This window comes from Cavia porcellus, unplaced genomic scaffold (genome assembly GCF_034190915.1).
Source record: "Cavia porcellus strain 051 isolate PalLab524CR breed Dunkin Hartley unplaced genomic scaffold, mCavPor4.1 scaffold_1, whole genome shotgun sequence".
NCBI lineage: Eukaryota > Metazoa > Chordata > Mammalia > Rodentia > Caviidae > Cavia > Cavia porcellus.
The window spans coordinates 146,722,676-146,741,027 of NW_026947484.1; the positions used below are offsets into that span (position 1 = coordinate 146,722,676).

The following is an 18,352-nucleotide window of genomic DNA, read 5'->3' on the forward strand; positions in this document are numbered from 1 at the left end:
CCATTCATGCATATCCAACCTGCAGCTTGTGAGTTGAAACACCTGGCTTGCCTGGTTCACATTAAAGAAAGGGAAATTATCTTGGACTGTGTAGTAAATATGTAATAGAATGAATGTGTATAAGTAACAAAACTTCCCTTATCCTTTAAGATTTTCTGTTATAAGAGGAGCATATCCAACCCATGGGCAACAGCTTAGACATGAATAAGATATGCATGTCAGTGGATGTAATTTGCTCTACTTCAAAATAATAAGCGGCATATAATGAAATTTGCTTTTTACCAATTTTTAAAATGAATTACATTTATATGTACTAAAACAATAAGATTCCCAGGAAGTGATTTTTTCAAAAAAGCAATAGAATCCATGACAATATATACAACAAAGAAAAACACAAATCAAAATTGCATACTTCATGCATATAATTATGTAAATGTCAGGAAAGTGGTTAACCTTGTTTGAATACTTTACCAAAAAAGCAAGAAGGAGACAGGGAGAGGAAGGAAAAAGAGGAAATGAAATAAAGCAGCCAAAAGCAGAGATTTTTTCAAGGTAAAAAATTCCTCTTTCATTCATACGTTGTCAAGGGCAAAGGAAATTAGTAAGTATGTCTTTGTAATACTGCAAAAGAAGGATTTAGTTTCATGGATTATTTTTATTACAACTTCTGAAATTATTTGTGACAAAGAAATGCAATGGATCTAATACCACATTTTAAACAAGAAAATCCGTATTATAAGCCTGTATCTGTCTTGGAATGGCTGCAAGCTCAAATTTGTCAGTTTAAAATCCCATGGTTATCCAGTTTTAAAACAAAAGTAGTAATACCCCAAAAATGGGTGTTGCAGGAAACAAATGACAGATTTAAATAAAAAGAACTGAACTCTTTTGAATTTTAAATATAGAATTTCCTGATATAATCTCTACTATGTACATACAGACAGATACAAATTATGTAATGTTTGTTAATTTTAAGTGTGCAAATTATTATAAAATCCCTGGATCAATATTACAAAAAGCCAACCATCAGTTCTTTCACTTTCAGATTTCAAAAAGCCTCTTTTCATCTTTAAATTGAATAGACAACCTTTATATTTAGTGCTGAAACATACAGTGGTGTCCCTTTGAAATCTCTGATTAGTAGCAACCATTGTCTAATTAGATGAAAACGATAATCTAAGAAAGCCTATCAGTTGTTATAGAAGCAGATATTATAATTCAAGCATATTTGCAGATGCCCGCGAATTGCTGGAAAGCTGCAAGTTTAACTTTCCGCTCTGATAGAGTTTTAAAAGAGGTCAGGGTACGTTGTACCATAGTGTCTAGCAGTGTGAGTTTATTCAGACCTTTTGGCAGACATTGCTGCACACTCAAGCTAAATCAATGAATCATCCATTGTTGGCCAGCTCCGCTCTCAGTTGCTAAGAGATTTTTCAAGCATACTAAGGTTTTATTCTCGATGGCCTGTAGAAAGGGCTAAATATATTGTCTTAAAATGTCTCATTTTTCCTAAATTAGTAATTAAAACTTTGCCTGGAACTTTAATTTGGGGGCAATAGGAAAGTCTGTGTGTAGCTGGAGTTCTTTCTGCTGGGAAAATACAGAACATACCTTGCCTATAATTCCAAAATATGTGGGTGAAGGAAGTGGAAATGTTTGAAAAGCAAACATAGATATCAAACACAAAAACTCAGAGAGAAGTCTAAACTCTGAAAAAATAAAGTGTGTGTGTGTTTATAAAGAAGATTTTCCTTAATTTTTATTAAATATGCTCTAATTTTCCTTGTTTCTCTTTGACTCACAAAGACCTTTTGTAATGTTGCATATTATTTCAAGGCTCTGATGTAATCATTTTTAAAAATGTAAAAATTAAAAACTACTACAATATAAAAGTATGTAATTTTAGCTTGTTTTTTATGAATGTTTAAAGTATAGTCTATTCTTTATATTAATGACAATATATTAAATAGTTATAAATAACTAAAAGTAGATTTTAGACATTCTCATCACAGATATGTGAAAAATATATGTGGTTATATATATATATATTAATTAGCTTGATTTGGTAATTCCATTATATATATTTATTGCAGAATGATGTAATATGTCACAAACATAATTTTCGTCCATTGAAAATAATTTTTAAATGTTTATTATGCTTACACATATTTTATATGTATGTCATTTCTGAATACTTTGAGTTTTAAAATATTTGATAGTTATTTTATTTCTGTTCATTTTTACTTGGTAACAATTTGACCTTGAGATTCACATAATTTATCATGGAGGCTAATATTTTAATAAGAGAAAAGGGATAATTGGGACTGTATATTTTAAAAGAGACTATAATGAGCTTAAAAACAAGCTATTTTAAGCTTATTGGATTTAGATCTAATGATGAGGTAATCTTCTCTCTTGGTTCCCCAAGATGAAATCGTATTTCATAAATGCCCCATGATGACTACATCAACTATTTTTAAAGGAACTTTTGGGATGGAACATGGACTTTGGAGTCAAACAGACCTGGTCTGTCCAAGCTCTGTATTGTGTGACCGTGACCAAGTTACTCAACCAGTTTGGGCCCTAACTTTTCTATCTATAGTGAAAGCACAATGCATGTCACACCAGGTTCTTACTGTAAAGATTCAAACCAGGAAACAGCTCTGACACATAAGGTCTCCTAGATAAATGCCAGTTCTCAGTTAGCTAATATCAATATGCTCTTAAAAGCTCACAGCCAAACACTGTTTTAAGTAGACAACATGTTTTGTTTTATTTCTGATTTCAATGGGAATATATTCAGGTGGGTGGGTGAAAATATTCCAGGGCCTTGGGATAAGAAGACATGGAGGAGCCATGCATCTTGGCTTCTTGGAGAGAAGCAAAACATATACAGAGCTTGCCCTTCCACTCTATCTGAGGTCCCCCATTTCTCACAGAGGAGCTTACCTTCTCCCAAGACTTCGGTTCCCATGTGGCATTTCCAATTTGCCATGTACCACTGCAGAGCAGGGCTGTCTGGAAGGCACACGAGGTCAGCTGTGCCGCAGGAAATGGGCCATCTCTTGGTACGATCCCTGCTACTGTTGACCCAGAACATTACTTTTTAAAGACTTTACACCCAGCTTACCGAATGTAAGGAATGACCCCATTTATATGCGCAAGCTTCCTGACACCTGTGTTTAAAGACAACATCTCCATATCTGTACTAACAACCTGATGATGTATGGCCTTTTCAGGACCTAGTACCATATTTTCATAATGAGTTTTTCAGGTATCAAGAAAAACAATACTCTTCCTCAGGTATTTGGCTGTTTCCTTCTGTAATCTTAGATATAATTTAAACCCTATTTCTTTTAGGTAATCTTTGTTATGTTAGACAGTTGGTCAAACTGAATCAGAGTCATACCCATTTGGATTGCCTAATTAAACTGAAAAGAACTGCTAGCATGTTGCTCTAAGGATTGTATGAAATGGCAGCTATACAGAACTGATAAATTATCAGAAAGCAACTGCATAAAAAAGGGAAGGCCTCAAAGAACTTGACACCAGCAAAAGAAACGTATTTGTTCTTCTCCAGAGAAAGTTGAAGATGGTAGAAGGAGAATGTAGCACATGTGAATTGCAGCGCTGACCTGGATTTTCTAAATTTGTGTGTGTGAATGTGTGTTGTGTGTGTGTGACAGAGAGAGAGAGAGAGAGAGAGAGAGTATGAGAGTTACAATGTGTAATTCTTAAAGGAAAGTTCCACAAACTGTGTATGTGTGCACATGCATGCAGGCAGGCGCACTGAAAAATATTTTAAGAACTTGTCAAAAAGTGGTTATAGTACGATTTCTTAACCTAATAAAACTAGCAGAAGCGGGAACATAGTTGTGATCTAAAATACAATGTAGATATGTTGTATTAACTAATGAATTTTATTGTTAGCAATTATATTGTCAGGCTCCTCTAGAACAGATGAGTAGTAGTCACTTGCTGACAAAAATGAGGCAAAACAAAACCTAAAGAAAAGAAGTCCAGGTTTAATGTCTAACAACAGAATGTACTCCCATATAAAAAAAAAATCAGCATAAACTGACTTCGTTTGCAGAAATGGGGTTCAAAGAAACCCCTACATGGAACAACCCCTCTGGTTTTCTGTTCAAGTTTCACTTTGCAATTATAACTTGTATAAGTCAGTTTGAGAGAAAGAGAAAAAAAAACTGGGAGAGACAATTTTCCTCACTTGCTAAATCATGGCTCAGAAACGTGTTATAAAACACCAAGAACGGAAAAGCCATTACATAGAATATAAAGAAATACTTGAGTCTACAATGCCATTGAACGCTTGGATTCAGTTTCAGCAGACATGCTCTGTATTCCCACAAGAGTCTGGAAAATTAACTCCTATTTTTTTCTGTCTGGGGTAGCAGTTCGTGTTATTATTTGCTCCATGGCTCAATCTGGGTCAGACCATTCTACAGTAACACAGGTAGATGCTGAAACAGAATCTGTTGAAAAGATTGCAGAGGAACTGCTCCCCTAAAGCCATTTTGAATGGCAGTCAGCTATGGTAAGCACAGATGAAACTCAGCAGTACCCTTTCGAACATGGTCATGCAATTTGTCAGCTGCAATCCTGCAGCAGAAGTTCCATTTATAATGGCTCATTAGGAACTGGTAGTATCCTCTAAGAAATGAATATCACTGGACGCATAGTACTTGTCAGCTGTGGTAATGTAGATTTGCACTTTATGGATTAGCTTAATTTTACAATATGTAGTTCTAAAAAGAAAATTCCATAAACTAGTGGGGAGAGGCCTTGGACTTAAAGCATTCTAATTTATTTGAAACTAGTTATAGAAAGATTTCTTAACCTATTAAATGTAGCAGGATCAGGGATGTATAGCTCAGCAACACAGTGCTGCCTGGCAAGCATGTGTAAGAACTGGAGTTGATTCCCAATATCAGAAGAAAAGAAAGAAAACAATAGTAGCAGAAGGAGGGAAACAGTTATGATTTAAGATATATACAATGTTTTGTACTAACAAATGTATTTTATTGTCAACAACTACATTGTTAAAATATAACAAATAAACTTGCCAAGAGTACAACATGTATCCATTTGTTAATCATTGCACAGGGGAAACTATTTTACACTTCCTACCCTTGGAATTATTTTTCTGGTAAACAACTAGACATAAAATAGGCTGAACCATCCATTTATTTTAATAGCTATTTAAAATTACAGAATAATGGTCCAAAATAAAATTTGAACTGATTTAATACGTAATTCAGCATGAGGGAAAAAAATAGATCTTTTTCCAACCGGAGAGAGATGTAATTTTTTTCCTTTGAGAATAAGTTATTTTCCCCTTAATAAGTTTAGGACTTGCCTGAACTATAGCCAGCCTTAAGAATCCTTTGTTCAGAAATTCTAATGTTACGTCGTCTAAGGAGCAACTGGAGGGTTGAAAAATAGATCAGTATTTCAGTTTCTGACTCTAGGCTGTTTTTAAAGTAAAGCGCTGAGAGTTCCAATTGAAAAACTGCAAATGCTCCAAGACACTGTGCCTGGAAATAAGATTCCTAAAGAGTAGAGCTTAGGGATGTTTAGGAGGCGCTTACAGAAATGAGCCTTCAAGTACATGTAAAGTACGGTGTGTCTTGCACGTTTTGAATGGTTCTTCTCAGATTTTTCTTGGATGTAACCAATGTATTTCATTTTGCTTTCTTCTGTCATTCTTTTTGGTAAACCAAGCAGTTTAAATATCCAAGGACAAAATTCTCACAAATGTTCTTTCATGGCTCACCGGATCAAACACTATCAGGCCCTCAGGGAGGGTCTCAGCCCACAGCCAACACGGACCGATCCCTTCTTATCACGGGAAACAGGCGCTCCTCTGTGGGTACGCACTCAGCTCTCTCAAGAGGACCTGGATCAGCAAGGTTAAATTAATATTTTTGGAGCAAAAATGAGAATTCTAAGAAGATTTTTTATGGCAAATTGTATTTTCTAGAAATGAAACTTTAGGCCAGTTGTAAATTATCAGAAAATTCATAAAGCACACTACATTTGTAACTGAAATTAAAGAATTCAGAAAGAAAAAACGATCACACTAACCTCTGACTACAACAGTATAGGAAAGTGTTGTGTGCTGTCTTTTTAAACTGTGTGAAAGACTTTTGACTGAGGAAAAGCTCACGTTTTTCCTTGGCTGAAGAGAGACATGGATTTTTTTTAAGGCTACACTTTCAGAACACACTTAAAAAGAACTAGGTGCAAAAGAGTTTATGAAAATGTTTACTTTTAAATAAGATAGTAATAATGCTTCTTATTTTTGAAATGTACATGTAATCAAATATCTGATTCCAGTTAAACAAGTCTTTCCTTTTCTTTTATGGTACCTGGGGTTAAACTCACAATCTTGCACTTGTCAGGCAGGCATTTATACAGCTGAGCCAAATCTCTGGCCCCTTTTTAAAAATTGTATTTTAAGGAGAAAAAAAACACAGAAAAGGAAAACAAAAAACAAGAGACATACAAGCAACAACTACAAGAACAATAAAAAACGCAAAGCAATAACAATGTAAGTTTTCAAAACAAGATGATAGGACTTCAACAATTGTAATAATGCATATTGTTATCTTCAAAAGAGTTGCTTAAATTAGCAGATACAGACATGCAAAATTGATCTAATCATATGAATATTAACGTGAATAAGTATTTTAACACCACTAAAAAGCTGCCTCTTTTAAAATTCAAGGTAATATTTCCTTCATTTCAGCTATTTCAGCTTCATTGCTGTTCTTTTCCCTTAAGAATACCATGTAAGAAAAAAGTAACTTGTCTGTCCTCTCTCCAGGTTATTCTGGTAGCATTTTATCTATCTGTGAGACTTAAGAGGCGGTCACTGCTTTCACAAGGGTAAAGGATAGAATGCACTCAAGAAAGTAAAAGGGGGAAAGAACCCCAGGGGGTGGAGAGAGTGGTAGGATGTGGTTGGTGGAGGGGAGGTGGGGTATGTGATTGCCTGGAAAGGAGAGAGTGTGAAGCGGGTGACTGAAGTCCTGAAAACAGAGATCACAAAGTTGCAGAGGTCACAATTTGGAGCAGATACAGGTTGGGGCCCTGGGTGGTTTGTAGGCTCCACCCTTTACAAAGATTATAAAAGCCTACGATTCTGCGAGAGTACTGAGCAATGCTGAGGACCTGAAGAAAATTTACTGCCTGCCTGAAAAAAAGACATTTTGCAAGTTTTGTTCTCTGAGGGTGGTGGCTCTCAAACCCCACCCCAGCTATCTTCCTAGGACTTGAATTAGGACCATGGAGACACACAAGGTGACCCTGTCTCTGGTCTTTGCCATCAGTATTGCTGCAATTGGCTCTTTCCAGTTTGGCTACAACACTGGAGTCATCAATGCTCCTGAGACGATCATAAGAGACTTTCTCAACTACACCTTGTCAGAGAAGTTAGGTAAGCCTCCCAGTAAAGGGCTGCTTACAACCCTCTGGTCCTTGTCTGTGGCCATCTTCTCTGTGGGTGGAATGCTTGGCTCCTTTTCCATTGGACTCTTTGTCAACCGCTTTGGCAGGCGCAGTTCAATGCTCATGGTCAACCTTTTGGCCATCACTGGTGGCTTCCTTATGGGTTTTTGCAAGATGGCTGAGTCTGTGGAGATGCTGATACTGGGCCGCTTGGTCATTGGTGTCTTCTGTGGACTCTGCACAGGTTTTGTGCCCATGTACATTGGAGAGGTGTCTCCCACTGCTTTTCGGGGTGCCTTCGGCACCCTCCACCAGCTAGCCATCGTCATCGGGATTCTGGTGGCTCAGATCTTTGGCTTAAGATCCATCTTGGGTACTGAAAGGGACTGGCCTGTGCTGTTGGGCCTTCCCATCATTCCAGCCGTCTTACAAAGTGTAGCCCTTCCGTTTTGCCCTGAGAGTCCAAGATTCTTGCTCTTTAACAGAAAGGAAGAGGCGAATGCTACAGAGATCCTCCGGCAGCTGTGGGGCACCCTGGATGTGTCCCGGAGCATCCAGGAGATGAAAGAGGAGAGTGTTAGGATGAGCCAGGAAAAGAAAGTCACTGTGCTGGAGCTCTTTAGGTCCCGCAGCTACCAACAGCCCATTATCATCTCCATTGTGCTCCAGCTATCCCAGCAGCTCTCTGGGATCAATGCTGTATTCTATTACTCAACAGGAATCTTCCAGGATGCAGATGTGCAGGAGCCAATCTATGCCACCATCGGAGCAGGTGTGGTCAATACTGTCTTCACTATGGTTTCTCTGTTTCTGGTGGAAAGAGCAGGACGGAAGAGTCTGCATATGATTGGCCTCGGAGGGATGGCTGTTTGTTCCATCTTCATGATGATCTCTCTGTTACTGAAGGACACATACGGTTTCATGAGCTACATCTGCATCATGGCTATCTTGATCTACGTGGCCTTCTTTGAGATTGGACCTGGGCCCATTCCCTGGTTTATTGTGGCTGAACTCTTCAGCCAGGGACCCCGCCCGGCTGCCATGGCCATAGCTGGGTGTTCTAACTGGACTTCCAACTTTTTGGTTGCACTGCTCTTCCCCTTGGCTGTGGCCTCTTTAGGCGCCTACGTTTTTATCATCTTCACCATTTTCCTCATTATATTCTTACTGTTCACCTTCTTCAAAGTCCCTGAAACCCGAGGCAGGACTTTTGAGGACATCAGACGGGTCTTTGAAGAGTACGCTCAGGAAGGCCCAGAATCTGAGAAGAGCCCCGCCGTGGAGCTGAACAGGCTGCAGCCAGAGAAGGAAATGGCCTCTGGCATCTGAACTGACTCTCACCTCCCTCCTCCAGGATAGCAGACAACAGCCTCTCCCCCGGCTCAGCTGGGAGCGATCTCACCAGGATGAGCGCAGGACTGCTTCTGAGTGCTGCCTTCCTGTTCCCCTCTTACCCTCCAGGGAGCCCCACTGGGTCAGCCAGTGGACAGTGGCTTCCTGAGTGTTTCATTTCGCGGACCTTCTCTTCTGTGTAGGAGAGACCAGGTGAACCTACCTTCATTCTGGGTTTTATTGCATAAATATTTAAGTGTATTTTACCAAATAGTGAAAATGTAAAGAAATGGAGATGAGAGGGAGATGTTTGAAGAATGGTTATAGATACAGAAGGTTTAGTACCAAAGAAGGGAAAACTCGGGAAAATGTCATTTGTCAGTAGAGGGGATGCAGTGTGGTTCCCCAAGTGAGCACATGGCCTCAGCAATTTCTGTGTCTCACATACAGACTCTTTAAGTTTCATTTCAAAAAAGACATGTGTCTGTATAGGAAAAACTACTACTAGTTTCCATTGGAAGTTTTCTTTAGGATTATAGTTTATATATGGCTCTTTTTCTGGGATTGTTACTAAAATGGACATGGTAATTAAAGGTGGTCATGGGTTTTGGTTTTGGATGTGGTCCAAAGAATGAAAGATTATTTGTAGAAAACCTTCCCCCAACCCCATCCTCTCTGGACCAAACAGCTCTTTCCCCTACAGTGGAAAGAATCACATGTTAAGTAAGTAGTTCACCACATTCTCACACACACACACACACACACACACACACATGTGTTCAGTAAGAATCTAAAATATTGGTTCTCAGTAAAGGTTTGATACTTCACTTTCTCCACTTTGTTTGGACATTTTATGTGTTGATTTTTATTTTAACTTATAGCTTTAAAGGAATTCAAGGGAGACTCCTCATGGGTAATTTGGAATTGGTAACCTCGGCTCCAGGAGAGGATTTTTCCTGAAAAGTCACTGTGTGCTTTAAGTATTTTGTCAATGTAGGATCCATGTCTGTTACCATGTCAAGTTACTCTTGTACTATGTTACCATGACACGTGTCAGGTGCCCTGGGGGACCTGAATCCTACCAATAGACACGTTTGAGGCAGTGTCAGTAAATATGCACTGTTGTCCACACTTGCGAGAGTAGGAATATTTGTGTACCGTCACTTTGCTCAGGTGGAAGTAGTTTATCAGCCACTTGCTTCTTTTGTTCCTGTAGTTTCCTTCCAATAGAGTCTATTAAAACTCATCCCTGTGTATATCTCTGGGTGGCATTTGCACCCAGAGCTTTCAGTTTAGACCCGTTGACTGTCCTTCCCTGCTGGAGAATGGGGGAAGAACCACCTCCTTGCATCCTGCAGTTGAAGGTAGGAGGCTCAGTCTCACTCTGGATGGAGGGAGGCACAATGAAAATGGGAGAATGTGAGACTGGCCATGTGGCTCTGGGGGATGCTGGTGTGGGAAGAGGAGGTGTTAAACTTTCAGGGGAATAAGAAGCAAATGAAGACTTGCTTCTAATGGAGGAGTTCAGGCAGTCGCAGTGACAGCAGGACTGACTCCTGACATGGTCCCTGGCATTTCCACAACCATCCCTTCATCTCTCAGTGCTCTTATACCTCACACTTTCTTCTCAGATGCAACTTGATCTCCATTTCCCTCCTTGGTGTTTTCACGTCTCAGCCCGTTTGGCCAAACTCTTGCAGATAATAGTATCTCAGTCCTTGGTTCTCACCTTTCCTGCTGCTCACTGAGTCTGTGGATAAACGTGGTATAACTAGGGAGGGAGGCTGTGTTGCAAAAGGTGACTTTCCTCAGACTGCACCTCTTCTGCCTCTTCAGTCACGTGGCAGTAATGTGGGTAGAGTTGTTCCCATTTCTCAGTGACTACACTGTAAATATTTCCATTTGAATTTTCTACTATTAATATTAACTATGGTTCTTTGTTCTGAAATAAAGATTCTGAAAGTACAAAAAAGAGAATACCATATAATCATGGTATTTGTGTATGCTGTTTAAATTATCTGTATTTGATTTATTTAATCATTCTCCAATGCTCCCAGAAAATGAATACTGTAAATATAGGTTTTAAAAAAAGGAAAATATCTGTAATAAAAGATTTACTTTTCATGATTTTTTTAGTTTTCATAATAGGTTTCCTTTTTATGGAGCTCTAGGCTCTTGGGAAAAAAGGAAAAATTTCTATAATTTTATGGTTAGACTTTGTCAACATAGTATATTTCCTCATAGTTACTTCTGAGTACTTAAATGCTGTTTCTTTGCAGCACAAAAATTTATTGACAGGTATTAATGTAACATACTCAGAAGTGCTCACTTTTTAGCCAGTGTTCTGGCATTGTATGGATAAAGCTGTAAAAACCCCAGGCATCCACCCACCATGCCTTTGAAGAAATGAATCACACCATGGTTGTGGATCAGATTTCTGCTTGCCTTTGTTTTTCATTTATGCACCATCATGCTGTGAAAGAGATATAAGAGTACTTATAAGGATATATAAAATACAAGGTACAAGCAATGAAAAGATGGATGGAAGAATAAAGGAAGAATCATTGCCATCAGGTAAAGCCAGGAGCACAGTTAGTGGTATTCAGGGTCTGATACTGTTGTAAGTGTGACACTGACACAGATTCTACTGTAAGCTTTCTCATGGCCAAAATAGATGTGAACTTGACAAGTGGTTTCGTTTATGATGACACAAATATACAGGCAAATCAGTTAACCGAGGGAAAGACGTGTTTACTACAAGCTCAAAGAAACATTTTCTCTTAGCGACCCTGTGTGGACAGTGTGGTGAGGTAAACTGTATCATTTATCACATTTTTACAGTTGGTGCAGTTCACCAACTTCAGTCTTACAGCAGCTGGACAGTCTTCGTCCAGGTGTACATTTTAGCATCTCTAGGAGAGTAGACTGTTCTTCAGATGATCCATCCTGATTGTTCTTGATAATGTTAATGAACTCAAATTTTTATCATGGATCAAATGTCTAAGACAGCAATGTAGGGTCATGGTTCTTGGAAGGAAAGATAAACAACAAATCAACAACACACACACAACCAAAAACCTTCTTGGACACATAGGCCAACCAAAAAAAAGCAGATCTTCTGTTTAACTGGGCTATCATAGAGAAATCTAAAAAAAAAGGTACTAATATAAGTAAAACATTCACTGAACTTGAGAAATGTTGGCTTGTGTTGTCTCCAAGGTGAATTACCTGAGAACTATTGACACTAGCAACTAGACTGATTTAATTTCCTCCATATTATTACTTATGTGACCAACAAACAATAAAATAGCTTTGATTTTTAGGCTACTTGAATTGTAGCATCCAATTTTTGGTCATTATCAGCTAGTAAATTTCTCTTACCAGTCCCCTCCTAGTTAGGGATTCTGGGAAAACACAATCCAGGTCCCTGTACACTTATAGAGAACATTTCTGACACCAGATGGGAGGGATTTTTATCGCAGTGACCAGTTCTCCAACATCAGGTGGGCATCCTACAGTTTAGTTCAATCTGACACGATCTACCTGGAGTTAGTACCCCATCAGTCAAAGGCTCACTCCCACAAGTTAAAGACTGATTGGTCCCAGTTCATAAGTCTGGGCTTTTTGAACTTTTGAGTGGCCATCTGTAAACTGGAAGATTTCTACAACCTACTGCTTGTATTTAATGATTTCCTGGAGTAGCTTGTAGAATTCAGGGGAATTTTTTTTTTACCAGTTTAATATAAAGGATGGGACGTATGGACAGCCAGAGAGAAGAGATTCATTGGGTTAGTGTGAAGGTAGTCTAAGAATGTCCATGCCTTCTCTGGGTATACCACTGTCACAGCACCAACACTGAAGTACAGCAGCTCTTGCTTCTCAGGAATTTTTGTGGAGTTTAATTTCTGTTTTCCACCATTCTTGGAGGTCAGTGGTTGAGGCTGAAAGTTCCAACTCTACAATTACTTAGTCTTCCTAGTAATGAGTCTCATCATAAGGCTATCTAGGGACCCACCTTGCCACCTTATTAGTGTAAACTCAGGTGCAGTGGAAAGGCGCTTGTTATGAAACAAAACCATTCTTATCACTCAGGAAATTCCAAGGGCTTCAGGAGCTCTGTGCCAGAAACTGGAGGCAAAGACCAACCTATTTCTTCTTATACCACAGAGATGAAAGTATTCACTCTATAAACAACGTTTGGCTTTCTGCTCTCTATAGCAGAACAAGCAACTGTTTCATCCAAAAGCAGTATAGGATCAATGGGGAACAATTTGAAAAGGAGAGAAGCCAGAATATGTTCACAATCTTTTATTGCTTTTGCATCTTTCCTTTCCTCTCTCCTAAAAAATAATTGTACATGGAGTGCAAGTAACAGGGAACCTTTATCGCTATGTTTCCTTAGAAGAGGGGACCATTGTAGTAAGCCATTTCAGTCCTTCTGTCCTTAGAAAACGGCTGCTGTTGTTGGTCAGTCATACTTGAGAATGAATTAGCAGGTAGCTTCACTGCAGGAAGCAGATTCTAGCATTTTCTCTTTGCTCAGAAGAGCAGCCATTGCCCTCTGTTCCCTATTGTCTTGTGGAAAGTCTGTGCACAGGTGGGCAGAGATGATAATGCAATTTCAGATTCTCCCTGCATGCAAATCAGGGAGATTTGAGAATCAAATTCCCAAATGGAAGTGGGAAACCTTGCCAGTTCTCCACTGGCCATTACCAGGGAACTCTGGATGATGCTAGCATTTGACCCACTCCACCCTCTGTTTGTCAGGGTCTCTTTCTAATAGGCCTAAGGTGGAGTAGAGGAAGGGGAGTCATGAGTAATATCCCTAACCACCAGCAAACAGAGCAAGGACACTGGAGCTGCACTGAACTTGACCCAAAGCAGAAGAATGTATGACAGCATGTTCCTTTCCTTTCTAACCTCAGATACAAAATTAAGAAGATTTTTTCCTCCTATGATAAATACTAAGGATGCTTCTGTTTTGTTGTTAGATGTTTTTAAGGATGTCAAGTTTGATCACACATTCTTTTGCCATTATCACTGAATTATATTAGCATAACTGTCATAGAATTTTTGATAATTTATTAATTGTGATTCCACTACCTGAAATTCCTACCCCTATCTCTCCCTCCTTCCACTGCCTTTTGGAAGATGAATTCCAGTTTCAAATACAGCATGAATTCCCTGAGTCAAGGATTTAATCTTTTTAATATATATAGTTATATACGTAACAATCATATTCATCAAAGGGCATTTGTACCTATACATGATACATTGATTTCTCTATTTTTCCTAACCCTTTTTCCCCACTTCATCTTAAGCATCCTGCTGTTGTATCACTCATTCATCGTTGGCCCATTTATTCATTTTATAAAATCTCATTAGCTTCTCCTACTGGGTGAGGCATCATGGCAGGCCCCATATATTATGTGACAGTAAAAATTTCACCCTGACAGAATTCACAGTCTCTAATGAAGATGCATGCATTGGACAAGAGGATTGCTACCAAGTAACTAAAGCGTCAAACACAGTGTCCAACACAGCAACATTGGTACATGTATGTTCAGCCATAATGGAAGTAACACGTAGTTTAATTTTAAGCTAGGCTCGTAGCCTAAAATTTAACGGACAAGAAGTAGAGAAGAATTAATGAACATTTACTGACTACAGCATTATCCTAAATGCTTTGCACACACTGTTTTACTCAGTACAACCACCATCAGGTGAAAACAACCTTTAACATCCATTTTACAGATGAGGAAATTGAGACTCTGAGCATAAGTAACTTGACCAAACATCATCAGGACAAGGATTTGGACCAAGCTGTTTGATTCCAAATCATGTGAATTTAATCATTTGCTGCAGGACCTCCAGGGATTATCAGTTTTGAATTCCGCTTAGTAAATTTTGAGCTGGTGAGACTCACAACTGGCTGTCAGCCTGAGCACAAAACATTCTGTATTGAAAATCGATAAAAATAGCTTCATGAAAAGCACAGCAAAGGTGACACCTTCTTTCTTGTTCTTCAGAGAGTTACTGGTTGTCCTAAAGTGTTAGCAGTCAATAGGGTTTTCCTGAGTGCTACATCCATAAACACCTATGTTCCTTATAGATATTTTCATGTTAGATGATTCTGTATAGTGCGTTTATCAGTTGTGCTGGAAGGGAAATGGTAAGACAGATCATGTTGTGTCTGCCCTTACTTCTAGGTTCACTTCTCTGGAAAAACAGCAAGAGTTAAAATCATTTTTTATAATTACAGTAAGCTATTTGGATTATTCCTCTAGTCTCATAGTGTATGACATTTATTGCCTATATAACTTGCATTTACAAGACTAAAATTCAAGAAGCAGTTTATATTTTTCTTAACAATAATGTATGTGAAAGTATACCTCAGTAGCAGAGCCCTTGTCTAGCATGAGTGCAGCCCTGGTGCTATCTCCAGCCCTGTGAGAAAACCCACAGCACTAGTAACAGCAATAATAGCTTAAATTGAGAGCCTACTGTGTGTCAGGCTTCCTACTAAAGCTTTTATGTGCATTATTTCTTTTGTTTTCATTGTTTCATTTAATCATCACAGCAACCTGACAGGATAATCACTTTATAATCTGCACTTTATGGTTAAGGACCAAAAACTGGAAAAGTCAAGGTTACAGAATTAGTAAAAATGTGCCAGATCCTATCGTCAAAAGAAGGTCTGGCTGATCCCAGTGAGCTCACTGCTTTTCTGGACCACCTCTTTCCAGGCAGTCCTGACCACAGAGTCAAAAGACCACCAAATGAGAGGCAGTGCCTTGAGTGAAGCATCAAACATGCAGGTTTCCCAGAGCAAACTTATTTGAAGAGGTCTGCGTGGTTTCCAACTTAATAAAATTATTAAAAATAGTTTTAGAATACATTAACTCTGCTAAAGACAAGTTATTAGAGATCATGGTCATTAAGCTATCATTTAATGTTTTTTTTTTCCCACTAATCCTTTATTTTCTTCTAAGATGACTCTGGTTTTCTTTACCAAGACTAAACAGGATGTTTTTCCCTAAGCCATTCTGAATTTGTTTTATGCTTCAAACTAAAAACCTCCCTGACCGTTCCCAGCTGCTTTGCTCTATGCCAGTGGCTTTAAGCCTTTTAGCAAAGATACTCTAGCAGGCTGAGGCTCTGTTATTCAGATCTCAAGTAGATAATACAGAAAAGAAGAGGGGCAGAATCAGCAATGGTTATTAATTGTGCTTCTGGGTCTCTGTTAATTTAAGTCTAATGGTTAAATTTGCTTATTAGTCACTTTGTGATAGGTCCATCTCCCAGATGGAGTCCAGACACAGATTATCATACCATTACAAATGGTATCCTTAATTAGCTTCCAAACTCTGTTAACAGTTTTATCAGAGCGTGGCTTTTAAGTAACATTTAAAGAAATTCAAGAATTTTACCTCCATCTCCTGGCAACATCACCTAGATCACCAAGAATCACTACCTTGCTTCCTATAGAAGTAATTGCTAGACCATCTATTTATTTAAGGGGAATCTCTTGGTCTTCATTGTTTTAATAAGGAAAAATTGTCACTTGAGTTACGAGAAATTACATCATGTTGTCATAGAGGTTGTCAGGGAAGCAGAGTAACAGTGCTTGGGTTTGGGCAATTCACTTCTCTCTATGAAAGATTAACAGCTACAGGAATTTCCCCTTAGTTGTAAACAATTAGAAAACTGGGCCAACTATATGGAACAACAGTTCTCAGACAGTGAACACCAGGAAGCGTAGGACTGTGGTTCCTGAGAAAAGGGAAGCAAATGAAGTAAGAGCCACAATTTCCATAGCTTACTATGTAGAGGCAATTTCCAGGTCACAGCAGAGGGAGGGAGTGAGAAGGGAAGGGAGATCCACGGTCTTACTAGGTTAAGGGGACAAAAACTAGAGTTTGTAGAAACTACAATGGTAACATTTTAGGTTCAAGTTTTGGAGATGAGGAACTGGACAGAGGGAATATTCCAGAAACCTACAGAGCCATTACTTCATACTTCAGAAGGATATTTATCTGTGCTGCAGAAGACAAACTACCCAAGGCTGGCAAAAGAAACACCAGAAAATAGGCCAAAAAATTTCTAGAATTCATGGTAAGATGAGAATAACTTATATTCCCACAAGCCAGATTGGGCAGACCTTATGTAACACAGAGCTTTGGCTACTCAGAAGACCCATTTCTTAGCAGTGATAAACTAGATTATAGGAGCATCTTTATACCAAAATAAAGACTGCCCTGGATTCACTGTAACAAAGGCTTAAAAAAATCTCAAAGGGGGGATTCCTGAGAACATGGCGGACAGACAACAGCAACTGCTGAACGCTCTCTAAAGGCTCGGCTCAGAGGCCAGGAATGATGCGGACTAAGGAGATACGAACCAGTAGAGATATGCTCTGCTGACTCAGGAACGAACTGGGCTGAGAGAATCCAACTTGGAATACAGCCCTGGCGCTAAAATAGGAACAGAAAAATCTCGGTGTGGAGACTCGACTCCGCGCCATCGGAAACCGCGGTTTGGATTTCCCGCCGCGCGGCGGCCGGCCACCTCCACAGCGGCTCGGCAAGGAGAGACGCGACCCCCGAGCTCTGGGAACGGGCGTCTGGGAACGGTCTCGGAAACGCGACGGGCAGGAAGGAAGGCTGACTGGTGGCGAGGTGAGCGAGGAACTGACTCCCTACCGCAGTCTGACTCCAGCGGAGGATTTTCTGGGCGCGGGCAGTCCTGTAAGAGCAGGGCGCGGTGGCAACTGCAGCCGCGCATTTCCCTCTCGGACGGGATTGGTGAAAGGTGCCTGGCCGGAGGGACGCTGCTCGCGGACTCCCTAGGCTGGCCTAGCCCAGATCCCAGAGCCTGACGGTGGCCCGGAGGAGCGACCGACTCCCGCGTAGGCTGCTTCCTCCGCAACTCCCTGGGGCGCAGCGGTGAGCGGGAACAACTAGCCAGCGCAATTCGATCAAGCTGTAGCTGACAGGCAGGGAAGCCGGGCCTCCTGTGTAAGATTACATTTTATAAGGAACAGAAAATATGGGGAAGGGAAGCAACAAAAAAGGCTCCTCGACCCCCAATCCTGAGAATCAGGCAATAGTGGACACTGTACCAATATACATTAAGCGCCATTTAGAGAGCCTCATAGACCAATTCAGGAATGAAGTTATCAATGACCTGAAGCTAGAAGTATGCAGAATAGTTAGAGAAATGCTAAGCACCACCCAGGAAAAAGCAGATGGTGGAGTGGAAGAACAGAAAAAGAGGGGAGAATTGCTTGATGGAGAAAACAGAGAAAGCATTGAGTATGTGAAGCAGGTGCAAAGGGACTATCAAGAAATCAAGAAATATACCCAAGACTGGCATAACAGCTTGAAAGAAACTAAGGACAGACTATCTGAATTGGAGGGCAGACTTGAAACATGGGAGAATGAAATGAAAAACTTCTTAAAAATAACAAAGAAACACACAGCAATAATACAAAGACAAGAAGATGATAAGAGGAGCCATAACTTAAGGATTAAGAACATAAAAGAAGAAG

General features: G+C 39.6%; 2 protein-coding genes across 4 annotated transcripts in view; both read left to right on the forward strand.

Moving 5' to 3' along the window:
* Window positions 1-18,352, forward strand: part of Ddah1 (dimethylarginine dimethylaminohydrolase 1) — a 267,646-nt gene that overhangs the window by 180,357 nt on the left and 68,937 nt on the right. The gene's annotated exons all lie outside the window — the stretch shown is intronic.
* LOC134477892 (solute carrier family 2, facilitated glucose transporter member 3-like) overlaps window positions 1-18,352 on the forward strand; it is a 98,794-nt gene that overhangs the window by 47,366 nt on the left and 33,076 nt on the right. Inside the window, exon 1 of the mRNA XM_063257400.1 lies at window positions 1-18,352. This exon is cut by the window's left edge and continues 47,366 nt beyond it; it is cut by the window's right edge and continues 33,076 nt beyond it. Coding sequence (XP_063113470.1) covers window positions 7,309-8,799 — 1,491 coding nt within the window. The 5' untranslated portion in view covers window positions 1-7,308 and the 3' untranslated portion in view covers window positions 8,800-18,352.